The sequence below is a fragment of the Watersipora subatra genome, chromosome 3, assembly GCF_963576615.1.
Source record: "Watersipora subatra chromosome 3, tzWatSuba1.1, whole genome shotgun sequence".
NCBI classification, from domain to species: domain Eukaryota; kingdom Metazoa; phylum Bryozoa; class Gymnolaemata; order Cheilostomatida; family Watersiporidae; genus Watersipora; species Watersipora subatra.
In genome coordinates, this window is record NC_088710.1 from 57,173,410 (window position 1) to 57,199,713 (window position 26,304).

At 36.3% G+C, this 26,304-nt stretch overlaps 1 protein-coding gene across 4 annotated transcripts in view; it reads left to right on the plus strand.

Annotated features, from left to right (window-relative positions):
* LOC137391203 (RNA helicase Mov10l1-like) overlaps positions 1–26,304 on the plus strand; it is a 79,649-nt gene that overhangs the window by 49,798 nt on the left and 3,547 nt on the right. For all 4 annotated transcript variants that reach the window (XM_068077594.1, XM_068077597.1, XM_068077595.1 and 1 more), the window contains 4 exons: positions 2,874–2,951; positions 9,548–9,703; positions 13,671–13,901; positions 19,976–20,146. In XM_068077594.1, coding sequence (XP_067933695.1) covers positions 2,874–2,951; positions 9,548–9,703; positions 13,671–13,901; positions 19,976–20,146 — 636 coding nt within the window. The remainder of the gene's footprint in view (positions 1–2,873; positions 2,952–9,547; positions 9,704–13,670; positions 13,902–19,975; positions 20,147–26,304) is intronic.

The window sequence follows — 26,304 nt, forward strand, 5'->3', positions numbered from 1 at the left end:
GTTCAACTAAAATGTCATATGTTCAACTAAACCGTAGTATGTTCAACTAAATCATCATATGTTCAACTAAACTGTCATATGTTCAACTAAACTGTCGTATGTTCAACTAAAATGTCATATGTTCAACTAAAATGTCATATGTTCAACTAAAATGTCATATGTTCAACTAAACCGTAGTATGTTCAACTAAATCATCATATGTTCAACTAGTAAATATCCTCTCTAGAATACTCAGTATTTTGTTTGATTCGCTCACAAACTTAATGATAAATACTTCAGATAATTATATATAACATCAAATTAAATACATTATATAAATCCATCTGCAATACTAAATTATTAAAGTCACCATTATCATAGCAACCTGACAGTTCAAATATGGTCATTTCTATCTCTGCCTAGTTGAAATGTATGCTTCTGCTGTAGGCCTACAACTGTAACACTTTAAAGCTGAAATACAACTTTTAACTATAGTTGTTGGAGTCACTGTTTGGAGAAGGTCATAAATTACTTTCATCGTTTTGGTTTAATCAAAATCTCCAGCCTACTCTACTTCTTGTCAATGTTTACCATTTGTTACAGTTCCTTTCCTTTATATTCCTATTGCTGGTGTCTTTAAGATTTCATTTAGGTCTCCGCTGATTGCGTTCTCCTTCCTTCAACTAGAACTACTAGAAGTGCATCAGTTCTTAAGAAAAATGATCATGAGCCAACATGTCCAAATCACCTTGAACTCATTTAGATAAGGTTGATTTGAGTCATGGTTCTCCTGATCATTCCAATACTTGAGGATTGGTGATCTTATCTTCCCATGAGATGCTCATGATTGATCATAAATGCCTCATTACATATGTATACAGGTCATCAGTTTTCAGGCTGTAGACATCCATGTCTCAGAACCTATAAGCAAAGTTATCAGCAGTGTAGATTAATATACTTGACACTTCATTGTGGTTCAAACATGCAGGCCCGTATTTCCTGGGGTGGCTGGCCGGCTGAGCCGCCCAACTTTTTAGTGATTTTTGGCGGCTAAGTACTAAGAATTGCAGTCTAAGCTCATTCATTTGGAATTTCCAACAACTAATTTACTAGCAATTAGCGTTCTATATTGTCTCCGTGGTGGTCTCGCCAAATGAGTGATCTTGTGAGACTTTGTTAAGACTCGGAAACTGGACTTTTTTGCTTATAGTGGGGGTGTGAAGAAGAGCCCAAACTTGCATTTTCCTTATCATAGCATAACCGAATCAAAAAATCGATGAGGAGCACTATGGGACAGGATCGTCTAAATAATCTTCTAATATTACACATATATAAAGATGTTGAAATGGATACAGAATCAGTTGTAAAGGATTTCTGCCATGGACACTTTGACAGAACAAGAGCTATTGTAATAAAAAAGTAATTCTATTCTCTTGTTCTGTCAATTTCCCTTACAGAAATCTGTAGTGTCATGAGCTTTATATCGTAATTTTATTACCGTTCGTTGAATAAAGAAAAAGTTTTGCCTTCCATGTACCATAAACCATATGTTTATGTAAATTTTGATGCTAACAATTGATTGCATTTATGCATATTTTGAGGGTTGTTGATGCTTATAAGGTCCTTATTCTATGAAAGGATTACACCTCTCCCAAACCCCCAGATGTTCATAACTAGTCACCTAACTTTTGCCGCCCCAACTTGCAACCAGGGAATACAGGCCTGCAAACATGATGATTGTTTCAAATCCTAGTTTACATGTTGCCATGTTCTGTACTAGTATTTCCCATTAGTCCAGCTTAGTGTTATCATTGTCATCATTATTGTTGCTATCTATCGAAAAAGCTCCTATAGCTGCCTGAACACGGTAGTTTTATGCTATCCTATCTAACTGTTTAAAGCTATGAAAGCCTGCTACTTGAACATGGTAATTTAAACCATAACTGTCACGAACAACTTTTATTGTATTTACTAGGTAAATCGGACACGCTGATTCCGATTTTGTACTCAAAATAAAGATTAGTCCACTAACTTTCAGAGCAATGAAGGCTTTTTTACAGCGTTTTAGTATCGGTCTCGAAAACAACACGATCGGCATAACAAACTCCGCCCATAAATACGTGACGTAATCTAGCTTTTTAGGAACAGAAGTTACTTAGGGATGTTTAGATCGATTTAGAATAATAGAGATGGGTGTTTTAAAATCCATTAATATCTAAATTCAATCTTAAAAATAATATCAACCTTTTCTGAAAGGTAGATGAGCTATTTAGCATTGCATATTTAAAAAGCATGATAACAACGCTAGCTTGTGATAAAACCGCGCTTTTTGAGTCATTTTTCTCGGCGTTCAGCCCATTTAAACGTCATGTAACAAGCTACGAGCAATTTTAAATAGTTTATATACCTTTCATAAAAAACTGAAATTATTTTACAGGCTGGATTTAGATAATAATGGGTTTTAGGACACCCATCTCTATTATTCTAAATCGGACTAAACGTTCCTAACTTCTGTTCCTGAAAAAGCTAGGTTTCGTCACATATCTATGGGCGGAGCTTGTAATGCCAAATGTGTTGTTTTCGAAACGGATATTGCAACGCTTTACAAAAGACTAAATGACTTTGAAGGTTAGTGGACTAATCTTTATTTTGAATACAAAATCGGAATCAGCGTGTCTGATTTACCTAGTAAGTACGATAGAAGTTGTTCGTGACAGTTATGGTTTAATGTTATACTATCTAGCTGGAAAGGCTCATATACCTGCCTGAACATGGTAATTTAATGTTATGCTATCTAACTGATAACATCTGTAATCCATTTGCATTCATTAATGCGAAGGAATCTATTTATCTGTATCCATGACAACTGATTTAGTATCTCGTACCTTTTACAGACTGTTCAGCTAAGGAAGGGCTATGAATGGGCGAATAACAGCATCGTAAGACTCATCTCTTATAGCAGACAAGAGGAGGTTTGTTAACTCCCGTCGTTATGTTAGACACACAGGCTGTTCGCGAAAGTTAAGTAGCCGATCTGCTAGGAGGTGCGAATGTTTTAAATTAAATGATAGCTATTATTAGAGGGGATGTTAGCCTAAGGCGTCTACATTATGATGCAAGGTTGTACAGAAGACGTACTGATAATGTAAACATCCTTTTACCCAAATTCAGCTGAATATAAAGAATTTATGTAAAGTTTTTGCACCATATTATTTAAGATTAATTAGGATTTATTACGTAAGAAATTTCATATAATGTGAAGTGTTGAGCTGTTGTAAGATCTCAAATCCGATTTGAATAATGAGTGTCATTTTCTCTTTTGCCACATTTAGAGAGAAAACGATGTATAGGGGTATCTGGATATTTAATTTTTTGCGTTACTTTCGACATACATTATTTTTTCCTTTTGTTTTCTTTTACAGCATAAACCTTTTTATTGGGAAAAAGTATAAAATCGATTTAAATTGACATCGAAAGTGTATGTATGCTTTTATGCTCTTGGCTGTGTGAGAAGGTCTTGTAAAGGCTATATACATTATACATGTATTTTACGCTTCGTTTAATTTAGAATTCGCTGAATCTGAAAGTTCTCACAACGGATTATTCACGTAGTAGGAGTGTCTGCTGTATGGTATCTTACCCTCACACATTGACTCATCTAGCCATGAGTTTTATGAATGTCTGGCATCAGTTATAGGAGTTCTTAGAGATGGGCCACAGATTTTATTATCACTTTCAAAAAGCTTTGCAAGTCATAAAAACTGCTTTGATGATTTGTCAGCAGTTGCTGTTCACAGGACATACTGTGAACAGACAAACTGAGTCGTAACATAAAGCTCAGCTATCTGGTCTCATAGTTCATTCACCTGCTAGCAGTGATTCATAAGATAAGATCGCAATAGACAGTTTGGAGTTTGAGCAAGCCAAATATACGTGTACAACGAGGCCTGTTTTAAGTATTACATAGACTACAATGTACAACAGTTAATTTGCTACTGTCAGTTATTTGAAAAATTTTCTTTTTTCTTAAAGGAGTCTATCATACAAAACAGCATTCATAATAGTTAGCATGTTCTTTTCCTTAGCATAAAAATAATATGTGTATATCATATTCTCGGAAAAATAGGCTTTTTTCATTTACAAGTACCTTTTACCTCTCTTATTCATTTAACACTCGAGCTGAATGCAAATTTAAGGTTTATCTACTGGTCCCACTGATCATGCACCTTCTCATATGCTTGCCACTTTTCACTAGCTCCTTTCTGTTAGTTAAACTCTGGGTCACACTGTATCGCCTTGCGTCAGCATTGCCCTCTCGGCGATTATTCGCCGTCAATGTGCACCGTAGATCGATGGCGTATGTCGGGAAACATTACTTCTGTCAAACTTTCCCGATATTTTGCCATGCATGTACAACAGTCGGTGACGGTGATTGACTGTCGTGGATTGCTAATTTATATCTTCTTTCATGATACAGTAGTAGGTGCGGGACTATACAGTAGTAGGTGCGGGACTATACAGTAGTAGGTGCTGGACTATACAGTAGTAGGTGCGGGACTATACAGTAGTAGGTGCGGGACTATACAGTAGTAGGTGCTGGACTATGCAGTAGTAGGTGCGGGACTATACAGTAGTAGGTGCTGGACTATACAGTAGTAGGTGCAGGACTATACAGTAGTAGGTGCGGGACTATACAGTAGTAGGTGCGGGACTATGCAGTAGTAGGTGCGGGACTATACAGTAGTAGGTGCGGGACTATACAGTAGTAGGTGCGGGACTATACAGTAGTAGGTGCTGGACTAGTATTTCATCATTTTAGTGACCGCATTGTATAATGAAAACTACTCGCTGAAGCAAACTCACATGGGTTTGTGAACAATGTTATCACAGGTGATCACAGATGTATTGTGGATTAACACCGACTGTGTTAGAGAAACTACAAGCACTACCTCATCCACGGGCTAGCCGAATCACGCACTCAAGGATTTTCGCCACGCACATACAAAACAAAAACAACAGGGTAGACCCACTTTTCGTGGTCTTCCGCACGAATATTCAAAAATACTAACAGATGTCAATTCAACTGGCCAAACACAACCTACTAATGGATGAGCAACCAATTAATGTATCCGAATATCTCATATAAAATAGGCCAACCAAGTTACATAATGGTTAATACCCATTTTATCTCTGGAAATATGCCTGCCCGCGGTTTTTGACCAAGGATAACCAGGGTTCATTATACACCAAAATGTCTCTCACGGGTTCCAGAGGTAGCCCGTTCTGTTTATTAAGTTCGGGCATTCATATAAACACCCTGCCCCGAATAGAAGCTACAAGTAAACCAATCACAATACAATACCTACGCGCTAGTTGTAGTAGTTCATTTACGCGCTCATGATTTATTCAGCACGTGAATTTGATTGGCTTAAAAATAGTTTAAGTTTCGGTACGGGAACAATGGACCCACCCAATAATGTTAAATAACGGACTACTTCCGGAACCCGTAAGAGACATTTTGGTGTATAATGAACCCTGGTTATTTTTGGCCAAAAATCGCGGGCAGGTATTTTTCCAGAGAAAAGATGGGTATTAACCATTATGCAACTTGGTTGGCCTTTTTTATATGAGATATTCGGATACATTAATAGGTTGCTCACCAAATTGTAGGTTGTGTTTGGCCGGTTGAATTGACATTTGTTAGTATTTTTGAATATTCGTGCGGAAGACCACGAAAAGTGGGTCTACCCTGTTGTTTTTGTTTTGTATGTGCGTGGCGAAAATCCTTGAGTGCGTGACCCGGCTAGCCCGTGACCTCATCAGTTTGACGAGGTAGTGCTTGTAGCTTCTCTAGATGCTACAAACGCTCAGAGCAACCCTTCATAGAACAACCCTTCGTAGAACAACCCTTCGTAGAGCAACCCTTCGTAGAGCAACCCTTCGTAGAGCAACCCTTCGTAGAGCAACCCTTCGTAGAGCAACTCTTCGTAGAGCAACCCTTCGTAGAGCAACTCTTCGTAGAGCAACCCTTCGTAGAGCAACCCTTCGTAGAGCAACCCTTCGTAGAGCAACCCTTCGTAGAGCAACCCTTCGTAGAGCAACCCTTCGTAGAGCAACCCTTCGTAGAGTAACCCTTCGTAGAGCAACCCTTCGTAGAGCAACCCTTCGTAGAGCAACCCTTCGTAGAGCAACCCTTCGTAGAGCAACCCTTCGTAGAGCAACCCTTCGTAGAGCAACCCTTCGTAGAGCAACCCTTCGTAGAGCAACTCTTCGTAGAGCAACCCTTCGTAGAGCAACCCTTCGTAGAGCAACCCTTCGTAGAGCAACCCTTCGTAGAGCAACCCTTCGTAGAGCAACCCTTCGTAGAGCAACCCTTCGTAGAGCAACCCTTCGTAGAGCAACCCTTCGTAGAGTAACCCTTCGTAGAGCAACCCTTCGTAGAGCAACCCTTCGTAGAACAACCCTTCGTAGAGCAACCCTTCGTAGAGCAACCCTTCGTAGAGCAACCCTTCGTAGAGCAACCCTTCGTAGAGCAACCCTTCGTAGAGCAACCCTTCGTAGAGCAACCCTTCGTAGAGCAACCCTTCGTAGAGCAACCCTTCGTAGAGCAACCCTTCGTAGAGCAACCCTTCGTAGAGCAACCCTTCGTAGAGCAACCCTTCGTAGAGCAACCCTTCGTAGAGCAACCCTTCGTAGAGCAACCCTTCGTAGAGCAACCCTTCGTAGAGCAACCCTTCGTAGAGCAACCCTTCGTAGAGCAACCCTTCGTAGAGCAACCCTTCGTAGAGCAACCCTTCGTAGAGCAACCCTTCGTAGAGCAACCCTTCGTAGAGCAACCCTTCGTAGAGCAACTCTTCGTAGAACAACCCTTCGTAGAGCAACCCTTCGTAGAGCAACCCTTCGTAGAGCAACCCTTCGTAGAGCAACCCTTCGTAGAGTAACCCTTCGTAGAGCAACCCTTCGTAGAGCAACCCTTCGTAGAGCAATCCTTCGTAGAGCAATCCTTTATAAAGCAACCCTTTATAAAGCAACCCTTTATAGAGGAAGCCCTCATGTTGATTACACAATAGCTGGTAACTATCATTAGCTATGTAATGAGGTCACCCTTCACTTAGTTGATGGAGCGATTTATCAAGGAATCTGTAGCATGTTTTGGCAGGTTATATTTCCAGGTTGCACTAGAGAAAATTTAGGAAATTGCCATTAAACTGGCACCATATCAATCACTATTATATCCACAAAAGTGATTAAGTGAGCATTTGAGAGGATCTGCCATCGTAATAATCGCTCTGCTAGGCAGTTGTTAAGATTTACTTTTGTATCTCCGCAGTGACTCATATTCCTCATGTGAGTTGGCAGCGCTTGATATCACATGGGTATGACGAGTCACCTCTCTTAATACGCTGTATTGGCAACAAGGGCATTGCTTTCGCTTGCTGTATAGTTTCATAAGACATGCTACTAAAATACAAGGCTTATCTAGTTGTGCTGTTATTCCCTTATCATAGCTAAGAATGCGTTGTATCACACGCACACACATGCAGGACGATCGAGTTCCATATTTCTCAAAGTGAGCACAGTTTTATTGTCGTATATGTGTATGTAGATTCTGAAGAAAATTTTCAAAACTGTCAAAACAGCCATGACCTGACGAAGCAGGATTAAGTCAATTATTTTGATCCTTTCATTTCAACCAGACAGGTGATACCGATTGAATTGTTAGAGCCGAGAGAAAAGGTTTGGCAGTGCCCTGAGCCTTTTAGCATTACAGTGATGGTGAAGTTACACTAGGTCAGGCGTAATATTCTATGAGTGTCTAGGGAACTACATACTTTGTTGATTATTCATGAGCTGGCATCGGTGAACCAATGTTCATTTAAAACAGGAAACTTCTCTTATTATCTGAGCAAAATTCTGGCAAATATGAGAACCGTCTGATTCATTGAATCCTAATAAAAGATAAGTGGGTGGAAGGTGGGGTGGATAGTGGGTGGATAAACCAGTAGTTAGTGAGTCAGTAGTCAGTCGTAAAGGTGGAGATTAACGTTTCATTAGTCAGAAGGGGCGGGTGCTACTTGAGTGATGAGAGTGGGTGTTAATTTAATGACAGTGAGCCAATTTTTATAATCTAAATTTGATTTATAACAATGGCTATGAACTGAGAAACAATACAGCTATGGACTGACCTCGCACCAACAAAGATCGATAGAAATTGGGTCAATACAGTTCTTGTGATACAAATTGAACAATCGATCCTGTCAAGATAATATTACATATGGAAGGAAGTTGTCTTTGAAAAATCTGATTACTGTCAAAAAGCAGCGATAGCATTACAAAGCGATAAATATAGTGCTTAACTTGTGGACACGCAGAAAAGATGTATTTTTTAAAACGTTAAAAAATAAAGGTTCTCAATAAAAATGTAGTTTTTTAAGTTTGCAACCCACACTATCAACCTGAGATGTTATGTGTGATCGACTGTGTGATCGCTATTGTCGATCACACAGTTGATCGCCGCTACTTAGATGTTCATCGATACACAGACTGAGGCATCATTGTTTTTAATAAGTGTTGATCTTATGAAGGAAGTACTACAAGCCAATCGACAGATATCACAAGTTCACGTTTAAGCAGGAACAATCAAGTTTTGGTCATACACAGTGACTGGATGCCTTTTTCTGACTACATTAAAAGATATGCTATCTCTGCTATTTGAATAAAAAATAACAAAAATGAATGAACTAGTTGGCATGTAGAATGCTGAAGCTAAATGTGCATAGGTAGCAATTCATGTTCATGAATGCTTTTTATTAGTATGTTATGCATGATTTACTGTAGGCCTGGGTTGATATACATGTAGTTACCTTCCAATAGATGAACAAACACATTGTTTGCTTTTCAGATCATAAGTTATTTCTACTAGTGACTCTCTTTGCTATCCACTATTTTGAAATAGTGAAGGGCGGGAAGACCCAGCCACCTCTGCGTAAATAATGTATAAAGCTACATTTTTCATGAGTTGATGCTGTTGACGGCATAATATGGCTGGAACATAGACTTGTTGGCTGAGTAGTAGGTACTTAGTCATACAACAAGAGCAGCTGTAAGGAGTGTACACCCTAAGGATCAATGTCTATAGGGCATCTTTTACAAAGTCGATGCACAGAGATTTTAGCTCTGTAATCTAATCTTAGTTAACATGGTATTAGAGCATGTGACAAGACAAATGCAAAAGGGAATTATGACTTGATATGATATGATGCGGCCTAATTCTTCCATAGCATCAACAATGACGTTTTATTATCTCCTCTTTTTCATTGGCTCTGGCGCTTACGTACAAATCAACTTTTTTCATTTTAGCTTTGTGTTGATTATTCTTCCACCTTCACAGCCAGTTGTTTCTACCAGTGTCCTGCGTTCAGCTTTAAATTTACTCATTAGCTATTCGATTCAGATCTGGGTGCCATCACATTCCGTCCAGTATCATTTAATCTTTCCCTTCAATGTTAGATACACATCCGGACTGCATACTTATGTGTAAGTATTTCTCTACTATGGTTTGCTTTAGTCACTCCCTGATGAGATTCGTTCCCTCTGCCGGGACGGTACTGACTTGCAACTGGTCTCGGAGCATAGGGTTATTATCAGCACATGCTCAAGTGCCGGAATGTTCCTATCTCTAGGGCTCTCTACGACTCACTTCAGTCATGTCTTCATAGATGAGGTCAGTTCAGTCTACCACAGTATATCTGTGGTGACGCGCAGTGTCACCCTTATACATCTTTGACTAATATATGGATGTATTGGATGGTATCATCCTTTGTTTGCTGTATTAGTTGAACTTTGAAAACAAACTTGTGTTAATGTTGCTGAACATTACTCCAGGAAATATGGATGTTTTTCTAAATGTTAGTGATGAAGCAGTATTCATAGCATGAAGGGATTGTCTGATACAACTCTTGGTTGTCATTACAAGATGCTGTACAAATAGCTTTTGTGAATAGTTTTGAGGATTGCAAACGAGAGAAGACAACTTCTATTCAAATTATACCTGAAGGTCAATATATACTCAACATCTTCATTAGCTAATGGCTAATATTGAGAAAGTTGAGTATTTACATGCAGACCAATTATAAAGGTCAGTGGCCATTGATTGAACACATTAATATGGTATGTAGTCTAACAATATGATCATAGTCTGAGTTCAGTCATAATTGGCATTTCATGTCTAGCCTATAGCAGCGAGAGGGAACTTGCCTGTGGCTAGTTGTACTGCTGCATTTAATCTGTCCCAATTTATCCCAAGAGAAACTAGGATTAGTCAGACAGATGGAACTGCTGACACAATCAGAAGTTCATGGTAGTACTAGCATTGTGCCTCATCCATCCCATAATTCCTAGTGATAGTGATTGCTGATTGACTGCAGCAAGCACCAATTCTAACCACTTGATTTGTCTTAAATCAGGAGCTAAAACGCAATCTAAATCAACAGATGACTGTATACGCTTTTAGTATCTAGTAACCCAAACTCAATAAGTTGCGCAGGTTCCAGGAGCTATATATCGTCCTCTGTTCAATTCAGAATAAAAGGACTAGGAGATGAAAAGCGTTGGCAAGGTTGGAAGGCAGATATCTAGAATAATAGCTAAACAATCATAGATAAAATTCTTCATACTAGTCTGCCACTGGAATCAACATAACCATATATATCATTATGGATGTACATTGTATATGTACTATAAGATTATAATATAGCTCACAGACTTTGTCTGATTTTATATCATATTGTATTTTCGCGTTTTTAAAATATATTTCTATTAAATGTAAGTATCTCTAACATAAGTTTATAACCGACTGCTGATGTTTGCTTGTGTTGCACATACATGTACACTTGTAATCCTGTAATGGTGTACCGATTCTTTGTATCTTGTAAGTATCTCTAACATAAGTTTATAACCGACTGCTGATGTTTGCTTGTGTTGCACATACATGTACACTTGTAATCCTGCAATGGTGTACCGACTCTTTGTATCTTGTAAGTATCTCTAACATAAGTTTATAACCGACTGCTGATGTTTGCTTGTGTTGCACATACATGTACACTTGTAATCCTGCAATGGTGTACCGACTCTTTGTATCTTGTAAGTATCTCTAACATAAGTTTATAACCGACTGCTGATGTTTGCTTGTGTTGCACATACATGTACACTTGTAATCCTGCACTGGTGTACCGACTCTTTGTATCTTGTAAGTATCTCTAACATAAGTTTATAACCGACTGCTGATGTTTGTTTGTGTTGCACATACATGTACACTTGTAATCCTGCAATGGTGTACCAATTCTTTGTATCTTGTAAGTATCTCTAACATAAGTTTATAACCGACTGCTGATGTTTGTTTGTGTTGCACATACATGTACACTTGTAATCCTGCAATGGTGTACCAACTCTTTGTATCTTGTAAGTATCTCTAACATAAGTTTATAACCGACTGCTGATGTTTGCTTGTGTTGCACATACATGTACACTTGTAATCCTGCAATGGTGTACCAATTCTTTGTATCTTGTAAGTATCTCTAACATAAGTTTATAACCGACTGCTGATGTCTGTTTGTGTTGCACATACATGTACACTTGTAATCCTGCAATGGTGTACCAACTCTTTGTATCTTGTAAGTATCTCTAACATAAGTTTATAACCGACTGCTGATGTTTGCTTGTGTTGCACATACATGTACACTTGTAATCCTGCAATGGTGTACCGACTCTTTGTATCTTGTAAGTATCTCTAACATAAGTTTATAACCGACTGCTGATGTTTGCTTGTGTTGCACATACATGTACACTTGTAATCCTGCAATGGTGTACCAACTCTTTGTATCTTGTAAGTATCTCTAACATAAGTTTATAACCGACTGCTGATGTTTGCTTGTGTTGCACATACATGTACACTTGTAATCCTGCAATGGTGTACCGACTCTTTGTATCTTGTAAGTATCTCTAACATAAGTTTATAACCGACTGCTGATGTTTGTTTGTGTTGCACATACATGTACACTTGTAATCCTGCAATGGTGTACCAACTCTTTGTATCTTGTAAGTATCTCTAACATAAGTTTATAACCGACTGCTGATGTTTGCTTGTGTTGCACATACATGTACACTTGTAATCCTGCAATGGTGTACCAACTCTTTGTATCTTGTAAGTATCTCTAACATAAGTTTATAACCGACTGCTGATGTTTGCTTGTGTTGCACATACATATACACTTGTAATCCTGCAATGGTGTACCAACTCTTTGTATCTTGTAAGTGTCTCTAACATAAGTTTATAACCGACTGCTGATGTTTGCTGGTGTTGCACATACATGTACACTTGTAATCCTGCAATGGTGTACCAATTCTTTGTATCTTGTAAGTATCTCTAACATAAGTTTATAACCGACTGCTGATGTTTGCTTGTGTTGCACATACATGTACACTTGTAATCCTGCAATGGTGTACCAACTCTTTGTATCTTGTAAGTATCTCTAACATAAGTTTATAACCGACTGCTGATGTTTGCTTGTGTTGCACATACATGTACACTTGTAATCCTGCAATGGTGTACCAATTCTTTGTATCTTGTAAGTATCTCTAACATAAGTTTATAACCGACTGCTGATGTTTGCTTGTGTTGCACATACATGTACACTTGTAATCCTGCAATGGTGTACCAATTCTTTGTATCTTGTAAGTATCTCTAACATAAGTTTATAACCGACTGCTGATGTTTGCTTGTGTTGCACATACATGTACACTTGTAATCCTGCAATGGTGTACCAATTCTTTGTATCTTGTAAGTATCTCTAACATAAGTTTATAACCGACTGCTGATGTTTGCTTGTGTTGCACATACATGTACACTTGTAATCCTGCAATGGTGTACCAACTCTTTGTATCTTGTAAGTATCTCTAACATAAGTTTATAACCGACTGCTGATGTTTGCTTGTGTTGCACATACATGTACACTTGTAATCCTGCAATGGTGTACCAATTCTTTGTATCTTGTAAGTATCTCTAACATAAGTTTATAACCGACTGCTGATGTTTGCTTGTGTTGCACATACATGTACACTTGTAATCCTGCAATGGTGTACCAATTCTTTGTATCTTGTAAGTTTAGTTAACTTCATAGAGAGAAATATGTTTGTATGAACTCAGGGATGGCTTATTATCAAAGTGCTTCTTGGAACATAGAAATATAATTTCAAAAATGTCAATTCAATAAAGCCTACTCAAAACTGGCGTTTAGACAGTTGCATTATCAATATATCAATATTATCAATATAAAAGATTTTTAAAAGTTTAATATATCTCAGGAAATTAAATATCGTTGATGTTTTTTTATATCTATGTTAAATTGACAATAGTCTTAACGAATTTATTCCGATTTGTCCAATGAGAAGGAGCACTGTCAGAGAGAAAATCAGCTTGTCTCTGCCATATTAAAGAATTTATCACAGCCAACTTGATGTGGCTAATTCACCATACTGTTCAATTCTTTGTCATTTGATTTTTAAACTCAATTCCGTTTATTTACAGACAAACTGATTTTGAAATGGAAGAATGTTTTGAAGTGTAGCTGGCCCACTCTGTCAATCATAGACAGCCTTAGTTATTGTCAGCACTGCTTCTGCATTGTTTTCAGGCTGGCCAAGCAAGCGAGCCCGAATGTCTAATTCCTATAGCCCTAGTTGCTGCAAACCCTGAAGCATCTGTTGTTCTTGCTGGGGATCACAAGCAATTAGGTGCTGTGATCAAATCCAGAATAGCAGAAGCCTGTGGTCTTACTGTGTCATTATTGGAGCGTACAATGTCCCATCCCTCGTATGCACGGAAGGATAGTTTTAGAGATACAGGCTACTATGATCCCAATTTAGTAAGTTGTATACATGGTATCAGCTGACTTTTTGCTCCAGGTAATGTTTTCTGGTAGTTTTTCGGAGGTCTTGGCGCAGTTACTACCTTCTATGCTTCTCTGTATAATGGATTTTTGCTTATAAACCAATGGAAATTCACGAGTTATTACTTGTGATCTTACTTATTACTTGCGTGTTGTAATCTGTAGTCCCTCAGAGAGTTACCTAATTGAAGGAAGTTACCTGATTTGTATCTGTATTCAAGTTAATGTAGAGCACCTGATTGGCTGTTTACTTGTTCAACTACACGTACAGTGCACCCCCATTACAATGTCCCTGCTAAGTTTTTCTTGCCTTACGATGTGACACACAATGTTTTTTCATCCTCGCCATACTACTTTTTTTCACCATACAACATCAACAAAAATGTTTCCCTAAGTTCAAATTTGGCAGTCAGTGTGCTGATTACTTCAAAAAAACGAAGATGCTGATTTGCTATTTGCCTAATCATACCCAAAACACATGAAAGAAATACGATGCTCTTTCAGTTCAGCGTTATTTGTTATAAGTTATGGTGAAAACAAAACTGGAAACAAATATGTTATAAAAGTTTAAACAATGACAAAATTGAAGTCTAGTTTAGTAAAATACATGCTAAAAACTTAGTTTCAAGTGTGTGTTTAGTGACCTAAATTAATTTAAGTTAGATTCAAAGTTTATGTTATACGCCTGTCAGAGGTAAGAGCCGCCTACGGTACCTGCTGCACATTGTAATGTTACATTTTATTGCAGATCATAACCACTAAATACACTGATGTTACTGTAGGTAACTAAAGTTACTAAGGTTAACACACTATTTTGTTACTAATTACTTAAATGTAGAGTACGTATGTAAAATTTATATTTTTTACGAAGGAGTGTTTGCATTAGATATTTGCTATGGGTTTCTATACCCGTCTATAAGACATATTCGCCTTACAATGCCAACCCTGGAAAGGATCAATGTTATATGACGAGGGTTCACCGTATATAAATAACAACAAAATCTACCCATTCAATGCAGATTATATGATGCAGATTTAATGCAGATTATATGATGCAGATTTAATGCAGATTATATGATGCAGATTTAATGCAGATTTAATGCAGATTATATGATGCAGATTTAATACAGATTATATGATGCAGATTTAATACAGATTATATGATGCAGATTTAATGCAGATTATATGATGCAGATTTAATGCAGATTATATGATGCAGATTTAATGCAGATTATATGATGCAGATTTAATGCAGATTATATGATGCAGATTTAATGCAGATTATATGATGCAGATTTAATACAGATTATATGATGCAGATTTAATACAGATTTAATGCAGATTATATGATGCAGATTTAATGCAGATTATATGATGCAGATTTAATGCAGATTATATGATGCAGATTTAATGCAGATTATATGATGCAGATTTAATACAGATTATATGATGCAGATTTAATGCAGATTTAATGCAGATTATATGATGCAGATTTAATGCAGATTATATGATGCAGATTTAATGCAGATTATATGATGCAGATTTAATGCAGATTATATGATGCAGATTTAATGCAGATTATATGATGCAGATTTAATGCAGATTATATGATGCAGATTTAATACAGATTATATGATGCAGATTTAATGCAGATTTAATGCAGATTATATGATGCAGATTTAATGCAGATTATATGATGCAGATTTAATGCAGATTATATGATGCAGATTTAATACAGATTATATGATGCAGATTTAATACAGATTATATGATGCAGATTTAATGCAGATTATATGATGCAGATTTAATGCAGATTATATGATGCAGATTTAATACAGATTATATGATGCAGATTTAATGCAGATTTAATGCAGATTATATGATGCAGATTTAATGCAGATTATATGATGCAGATTTAATGCAGATTATATGATGCAGATTTAATGCAGATTATATGATGCAGATTTAATACAGATTATATGATGCAGATTTAATGCAGATTTAATGCAGATTATATGATGCAGATTTAATGCAGATTATATGATGCAGATTTAATGCAGATTATATGATGCAGATTTAATGCAGATTATATGATGCAGATTTAATACAGATTATATGATGCAGATTTAATGCAGATTATATGATGCAGATTTAATACAGATTATATGATGCAGATTTAATGCAGATTATATGATGCAGATTTAATGCAGATTATATGATGCAGATTTAATGCAGATTATATGATGCAGATTTAATACAGATTATATGATGCAGATTTAATGCAGATTATATGATGCAGATTTAATGCAGATTATATGATGCAGATTTAATACAGATTATATGATGCAGATTTAATGCAGATTATATGATGCAGATTTAATGCAGATTATATGATGCAGATTTAATACAGATTATATGATGCAGATTTAATGCAGATTATATGATGCAGATTTAATACAGATTATATGATGCAGATTTAATGCAGATTATATGATGCAGATTTAATACAGATTATATGATGCAGATTTAATGCAGATTATATGATGCAGATTTAATACAGATTATATGATGCAGATTTAATACAGATTATATGATGCAGATTTAATACAGATTATATGATGCAGATTTAATGCAGATTATATGATGCAGATTTAATGCAGATTATATGATGCAGATTTAATGCAGATTATATGATGCAGATTTAATGCAGATTATATGATGCAGATTTAATACAGATTATATGATGCAGATTTAATGCAGATTATATGATGCAGATTTAATACAGATTATATGATGCAGATTTAATGCAGATTATATGATGCAGATTTAATACAGATTATATGATGCAGATTTGATGCAGATTTAATGCAGATTATATGATGCAGATTTAATGCAGATTATATGATGCAGATTTAATGCAGATTATATGATGCAGATTTAATGCAGATTATATGATGCAGATTTAATGCAGATTATATGATGCAGATTTAATACAGATTATATGATGCAGATTTAATGCAGATTATATGATGCAGATTTAATACAGATTATATGATGCAGATTTAATGCAGATTATATGATGCAGATTTAATACAGATTATATGATGCAGATTTAATACAGATTATATGATGCAGATTTAATGCAGATTATATGATGCAGATTTAATACAGATTATATGATGCAGATTTAATGCAGATTATATGATGCAGATTTAATGCAGATTATATGATGCAGATTTAATACAGATTATATGATGCAGATTTAATACAGATTATATGATGCAGATTTAATGCAGATTATATGATGCAGATTTAATGCAGATTATATGATGCAGATTTAATGCAGATTATATGATGCAGATTTAATGCAGATTATATGATGCAGATTTAATACAGATTATATGATGCAGATTTAATACAGATTATATGATGCAGATTTAATGCAGATTTAATGCAGATTATATGATGCAGATTTAATGCAGATTATATGATGCAGATTTAATGCAGATTATATGATGCAGATTTAATGCAGATTATATGATGCAGATTTAATACAGATTATATGATGCAGATTTAATGCAGATTATATGATGCAGATTTAATGCAGATTATATGATGCAGATTTAATGCAGATTATATGATGCAGATTTAATGCAGATTATATGATGCAGATTTAATACAGATTATATGATGCAGATTTAATGCAGATTATATGATGCAGATTTAATGCAGATTATATGATGCAGATTTAATGCAGATTATATGATGCAGATTTAATACAGATTATATGATGCAGATTTAATGCAGATTATATGATGCAGATTTAATGCAGATTATATGATGCAGATTTAATACAGATTATATGATGCAGATTTAATGCAGATTATATGATGCAGATTTAATGCAGATTATATGATGCAGATTTAATGCAGATTATATGATGCAGATTTAATGCAGATTATATGATGCAGATTTAATACAGATTATATGATGCAGATTTAATGCAGATTATATGATGCAGATTTAATGCAGATTATATGATGCAGATTTAATACAGATTATATGATGCAGATTTAATGCAGATTATATGATGCAGATTTAATACAGATTATATGATGCAGATTTAATGCAGATTATATGATGCAGATTTAATGCAGATTATATGATGCAGATTTAATGCAGATTATATGATGCAGATTTAATGCAGATTATATGATGCAGATTTAATACAGATTATATGATGCAGATTTAATGCAGATTATATGATGCAGATTTAATACAGATTATATGATGCAGATTATATGATGCAGATTTAATGCAGATTATATGATGCAGATTTAATGCAGATTATATGATGCAGATTTAATACAGATTATATGATGCAGATTTAATACAGATTATATGATGCAGATTTAATGCAGATTATATGATGCAGATTTAATGCAGATTATATGATGCAGATTTAATGCAGATTATATGATGCAGATTTAATGCAGATTATATGATGCAGATTTAATACAGATTATATGATGCAGATTTAATACAGATTATATGATGCAGATTTAATGCAGATTTAATGCAGATTATATGATGCAGATTTAATGCAGATTATATGATGCAGATTTAATACAGATTATATGATGCAGATTATATGATGCAGATTTAATGCAGATTATATGATGCAGATTTAATGCAGATTTAATGCAGATTATATGATGCAGATTTAATGCAGATTATATGATGCAGATTTAATACAGATTATATGATGCAGATTTAATACAGATTATATGATGCAGATTTAATGCAGATTTAATGCAGATTATATGATGCAGATTTAATGCAGATTATATGATGCAGATTTAATGCAGATTTAATGCAGATTATATGATGCAGATTTAATGCAGATTATATGATGCAGATTTAATGCAGATTTAATGCAGATTATATGATGCAGATTTAATGCAGATTATATGATGCAGATTTAATGCAGATTATATGATGCAGATTTAATACAGATTATATGATGCAGATTTAATGCAGATTATATGATGCAGATTTAATGCAGATTATATGATGCAGATTTAATGCAGATTATATGATGCAGATTTAATACAGATTATATGATGCAGATTTAATGCAGATTATATGATGCAGATTTAATGCAGATTATATGATGCAGATTTAATACAGATTATATGATGCAGATTTAATGCAGATTATATGATGCAGATTTAATGCAGATTATATGATGCAGATTTAATGCAGATTATATGATGCAGATTTAATACAGATTATATGATGCAGATTTAATACAGATTATATGATGCAGATTTAATGCGTAAAAAACTTTAATTTTAACCGCTCAAAATAATGTCTCAAAAATTTAGATTATTGCTATAATACGCAGGCTATTGCTATAATATACATGCTATATACAGGCTATTGCTATAATACACATACTATTGCTATAATACACATGTATTGCTATAATACACATGCTATTGCTATAATACACATGTTATTGCTGTAATACACAGGCTATCGCTATAATACACATGTATTGCTATAATACACATGTATTGCTATAATACACATGCTCTTGCTATAATACACATGCTATTGCTATAATACACAGGCTATCGATATAATACACATGTATTGCTATAATACACATACTGTTGCTATAATACACATTATTGCTATAATACACCTGCTATTGCTATAATACACCTACTATTGCTATAATACACATGATATTGCTATAATACATCTACTGTTGCTATAATACACATACTTTTGCTATAATACACGTATTTTTGTTATAATACACGTACTATTGTTAAAATACACATTTTTGTATAATTGATATTCCATTTCATAATTTTCAGCAATAATACGCTGAACAAATAATGACTTCTTTGGTCAGTCTCACATTATATACATTTCTAAAAAACATTCATCATAGCCACTATGGGCCTAGAGAACTTTTAAAGCTGTCATGAGCTATACCTATTTGTCTGCATATCAAGATGGCTGCTGATTCCATTCAGGTCACAAAGCTGGTCAAGAACTACCGAGCTCACCCATTTCTCCTCTCCCTCTATTCAGAGCTTTTCTACAATAACGAGTTGGTGATGGCCGCAGTTGGCCCCGCTTTCTCACTTGAGAACATCAAAGAGCTCACTAATGCTGGAAAACCAATCATTTTTCATGGCGTGCAGGTAAAAAATTTAATATATCAGCATATATGTGGGAAACATTGCTTCACTGCATGGAAATTTCTAAAGATGTTCATAAGGTTTTCAGAATTGACTCGAGTCATTTCAATTTTCATCAAAAAATTAACGATTTAATTTCCAATTCCTTTGCATCATTTGTCATGTAAGAATCGTATCAATTCACAATTCATTGCAAAACATCATAATTCAGCTCTCAATTCTTTGGTTATTTTAACTTCAATGACTCAATTCAATTCTCACAAATAAAAAGATCAATTTTTTTTCAATTTTTAAAAAAAGTTGACCTATAAAAATATATCAAAATAACGATAACCCACAATCGTTAGTTTAGCTACACGCATTAGCTCAGTCTATTGTCTGTTTGTATAGCAAATATCAACAATTTCATTAGAGATTTCATTGCTAAATTCCAGATGGGATTAAGTCATGCCTACAGTTTTTTTGCTGGCATACACTTGATATTTTTGTTGTAAAAGCAGAGTTTCTATCATATAAATTCAATTTAAAGTTTTTTTGAAATCAGCCAAAAAATTCTGCACAAGACTCAATGCATTTGAAAAACAAAAGAAATGTTTAATATTTTTGCATTAGTACTAGTATAGTATAAAAACTAGCTGTAAAAGAAAAACGTTTTCGTTGTTGCAGTTTGACCAAAACACAGACACACATTATCTAATATGAAGATGTAGTGGCCAAAAATATCTTTGGTCCAGTGTTGAAGGATTTCATTAGCAGAAATATGTTTGGGTTTACAATATCTCTTTTATTCGTCCTAAACCGAAAATTTAAAAAATTTGAAACTACGATTTTATGCTGTTTCATCAGTAAAGGAAAGACTATGCAACTGGTTCATTTTTGGCACAATGATAACCTAACTTCCTAAATTTATTGTTGCAAAGTTTGTGCGAATCTGTTAACACTGCAATCTGTAATCAATGTTTTTGTATAGGTATAAAAGTGGGTCAGTTATGACGCTTACAAATAAGCTCATTGTAAGTACGCAAGCAAACCATAGAGCTATAATATATTATTGAGTAGTGCATATTAATGACCAATAAAATATACGCAATAATATTGAGGTCTTGTAAAAACGTGTGTGGCTGGCAACATGGGACTGCACTGGCATCTTCACTCTGGCACACATCAAGTAACAGGTTGGGTTACTTAGGATATCCATGGTCATGATGGATTTTCTGTCAACGCGGTAATAATAAAGAGAAACATTGGTGCATTTTGACTCGAGTCATTTTGCTTATTGAAAATAGAGAATCGAGTCAATTCCTGCATAGTGACAGTTTTGACTCGTTTCAATTCTTATTGGCAGGATGCTCCTAATCAATACAATTCTAATCAATAGCTCCTAATCAATACAATTCTAATCAATAGCTCCTAATCAATACAATTCTACAGTAAGTAAAAGATGCCAAAGAATCAATTCAATTTAATTCATTTGTGATAGCTTAGATAGCTATATAATTAACATTAAGCTGTTTATGCCTACAGTGCTCTGACTTTCATAAAAAGCCTTAAAGCCTTGAAATCATATAATTGCAGTTACACGCAAATATCCTACATGACTAATAGGACTACATGTCATCATACTTTTCCCAAAGAAAACAACAAGAGATATGTTCAGAATTACAGCATGTACACCTCAAACTGCTATTAGATTTGAAAGAAAGAGTAACCATACATTAAAACCACAAGAAGCATATAATGAGTATGTGTGCAGTTTTTGTAGAAGTAATGTAATATAATAAAGCATCCTTAATGCGAACCATAGCTAATGTTAAGTGTCTTGACCATATCGTATTGGTGGTTTCGATACCCTGCCAGACCTAGTCACAGTGACATTTGCATTGTGTGTAATTTGTGCCGCACTGGTTGGTACAGTCTCACTTGAATTGGTGGTGGCTGTTGGAGCACTACTTGCTGGTCTATAAAATTCGTGGTTCAGGCCAGAATTTTCACTAGCTCTAGGCATTGAGCGTACATCATAGCGAAGCAAGTTTTGTTTTCTTGCCCTGAGGAATGACTGATTTCTTCTAACCACCTTTCCCACTTCCAGCTCGACATGGAAACTGTGAGGCGTTCCAGCATGGCCAATGACTTTTGCTAGAAGCCATTGCCTATGACCCACTCTGCACCATACATGTTCCCCATCACTAAACATAGCAATTGTTTTATCGCTAGCTTTACCAAAAACATCTTGACCCTGGCGCTTCCTTAAAAGGATATCAATGTTCTTTGCGTTTAGATTTTTATAGCGCAGCTGCTCTGTGCAAAAGTGTAATTTGTTTCGTAAATTCCTAGACTGCAACAGCACAGCTGGGGTGGGCAGCCCATCACCTAAGGGTGTTGAACCGATGGTCATTAAAACGTCTAACAATGTCTGGCCTGTTTCTAAAGCTTTTCTGAGGCTGTTCTTTATGGTTTGGTTCATGCGCTCTGCTAGCCCATTAGCCCTTGAAAAGTAGGGGCTGCTGGTTATGTGTTCGATATCATTTTCTTCAACAAAACACCTAAACTCGTAGGAACTGTATTGCGGTGCATTATCACTCAGCAGGATCTCAGGCTTACCAAAGTTTGCAAATTGGCGCTGCAATAGTTCGATCACAGTTCTAGAATTTGAATTTTTGAGCTCGTAACAATCTGGCCATTTTGAGTATCTATCCACAGTTACCGGTATTCTTTGCCATTTAGATTGAAAATGTCTGTGGCCACATACTGCATTGGGTATTCAGGCACTTCAAAAGGCTCAACTGTCGGTAGTGATTTGGCTCGGCTATGCTCTTGGCAGCTAAAGCATGAATCAACCATGTCTTTTACATGTGCGAGGTAGCCAGGCCAATTATTGGCCGAATTCTTTGCACGCTCAATACACTTAACAGTGCCCAGATGCCCAATGTGCAGGATGTCAAGAATTTCTTTCCGCATTCCTGCAGGAATAACTATTTGGTTGTTGCGTAATATCAAGCCATTGTTACATGTGAGCTCGTTTTTCAGATTCCAGAATGGTTTGACTCCATCTAGGCAAAACCTCCGATGTGCTGGCTACCCCTTTGTAATATATGATTTGAGAACCTCCATAGAAGGGTCCTTGCTGGTGATATCTACCAGTCTATCTCTGAAAAACACATTTGGCAAAATTCCATATACGACAGCTTGTATTTGCTCATTGTTTCTCAAATCATAGATTTCATAATTTTCACCTACCCTGTTCAAGTATGCCCTGCTAAATGTGTCTGCCAAAATCAACGATTTGCCTGGCACGTAGACTAATTCAAAGTCATAAAGCTGCATGCGTAATCTCATTCGCAGTAACCCTGCTGTTAAGTCATTCAGGCCTTTCCTCATGATACCCAAAAGTGGCATATGATCAGTTTGCACTGTCACTGCCTGCCCATACACATACTGGTGAAATCGCTGAAGGCCAAATTGTACAGCCAAAAACTCTTTTTCTATTTGGGCATAAGCCTTCTGTGTGTCAGTAAGTGCACAACTAGCAAACTCTATTGGCTGTCCCTCCTGCAGAATTACTGCACCCACACCATTTTGGCTACTATCAACCGAAACAGTCACTGGTTTTTCCGGGTCAAACATTCTCAAAGCTGGCCCTTTTGATATTACTGACTTTATGCACTCAAAGGCTTGTTTATGAACCTCTGACCACTCCCACACAGAATTCTTTTTAGTGAGCTCCCGGAGTGGAGTAGTCAAAGTAGCTAGATTATCACAAAATTTTGAAAGGTAAGTGACCATTCCTAAAAACCGCCGAACATCTTCTTTGCAAACTAGGTCGGGCATAGCCACTATGGCCTCTACTTTTGCAGGATCTGCTTTTATAACCCCATTGCCTAATATATGGCCCAGGTATTTTAGTTCAGTGCGTTCAAAGAAACATTTGGACAAGTTCAACTTCAGATTGACAGCCTTGCATCGCTCAAGCACTGCAGCCAGAAGTTTGTCATGTTTAGATTTAGTAGGAGCATGCACGAGCAGGTCATCGACATACACCTCAACACCCTCAATGTCACCAAACAACTCGCTCACTGTTCTATGAAAAACCTCAGGCGCAGAGCTAATGCCATAGGGAAGCCTCAAGAATCTATATCGGCCAAAAGGTGTGGCAAAAGTGGTTAGCATGCTACTACTATGGTCAAACTCAAGCTGCAAAAACCCTGATGCGCAGTCCAAGCTGGTAAAGATTCGAGATTTTGACAGTTTAGCAAATATCTCCGTGACTGTCAGCAAAGCAAAATGTTCTCTACGAATGCATTTGTTTAGCTCTGAAGGGTCTAAACAAATTCGAAGAGAGCCATTTGGTTTATGGACATTGACAATTGGATGGACCCAGTCGGTGGACACCCTCACTTTAGCTATAGTACCATTGTCTTCCATCTCAGAAAGCGTACACTTGAGTTGCTCTCTGAGCCTGAATGGCTCGCGCCTAGCAGATTGTACAACAGGCTTACAATTATCTTTCAGTCTCAAAGCGTGTTTACTAGGCAATTTGCCTATCCCATCAAAAACGCTGGGATACTGTGATGCAACGCTATTTGTAATGCTATCAGCTGTGCACACCAGACCCAATGTTTTGCTACTAGGCAAACCCAACAGAGCTACCAGTTCATGGTCTGTCACCACAAAATCATGTGCCGAAAAAACATTACGATATTCAATAGACAGTGATACTACCCCTAGTACATGCAATTTATGTCCACTAAAAGACAAGTGATTGACTATGTTTTCTCAGTTGAAGCTTTGAGCTTTGACCTTGTAAAGAATAATAAACAGACTTTGGCATGACATTACATAAAGCCCCTGTATCAACTTTAAGCTGTATTAGTCGATTTTCACACTTAACGTCAATAAACCATTCCTCACCAGTTATGTCTGTAATGTTGATTGTGTAGGCAGCATTGTCATCAGCAATAATCACCTCATTAGCCCTGGCTATAGGTTTAATGTCAGCATTGCAGGCCTTGGAATTTGCATAGTGACCAATTTTTCGGCAGTCTTTGCAGCGCTTGCCGTAGGCTGGACAGTTACGGCGAGCATGGTTTCCTTTGCAGAACTTACAGTTTCTGATTTCCAGTGACATGGTAATGGGGCTGTTATTACTAGCTGCAGTGTGCCACCGATTTCTATTGGTGCTGTGTCTGCTCGTTAATGCGTTTACAGTGAGATCAGGCATTTCCCCTTGTGTATGTGTTCTGTCAGCATCTGACTCACAGTTGACTATTGCATTAATGTTACCAGGTGGCGTATTTCTAATACTTTGCATGTATTTCGCAGTAGCCTCTGCTCTCTGGCATATATCCAAACATTTGGCTAATGTTAAATCACCATCAACGCCAAGCAGTTCTTCACGCACTCGCTCAGAATTTATTCCAAATACAATCCTATCCCTTAGTGCCTTGTCACTCTCCGCCTTATGAAAATTGCATGTTGACCGCAAGTCTCTCAGTACTGTAACATACTTGTCAAAAGGCTCACCTTCTTGCTGGACTCTACTGTAAAATTTGTACCTTTCAAATTCCTCACGAACTCTAGGTGCGAAATGTTTTGTGAAAGCTTCTTTGACCGGTGTTATTTTTTTAGCCTTCTCAGCAGATAGGTTAAATGTACGAAAGAGTTCTTGTCCCTGTGCTCCAAGCAGTGTGAGCAATGTCGCCACTTGTATTTCTTCGTCTTTAGTAGATTTTTCTGAAGCTATCATATAGAGGTCAAATTGCTGTAGCCATGCTGACCAGTTGCGACTTGACTCACTTGGATTGCCAGTAGACTGTTGTACAATAAAATTGCCTGGCGGTCTTAAGCCTCCTTCAGCCATGTCACACTTGTAATAAAACGGTTGCAATCTTATGATCCTACTCCTGACACCATGTCAAATAGTATAGACTTATTGAGTAGTGCTTGAAATAATGTATTTATTGTGTGTTGTTCACAGTCTGAGAGTTAACACATAACTGAGGCAAAAACGACAGAATGGCTTAGATAGCTATATAACATTAAGCTGTTTATGCCTACAGTGCTCTGACTTTCATAAAAAGCCTTAAAGCCTTGAAATCATATAATTGCAGTTACATGCAAATATCCTACATGACTAATAGGACTACATGTCAATTAGGTTCCGA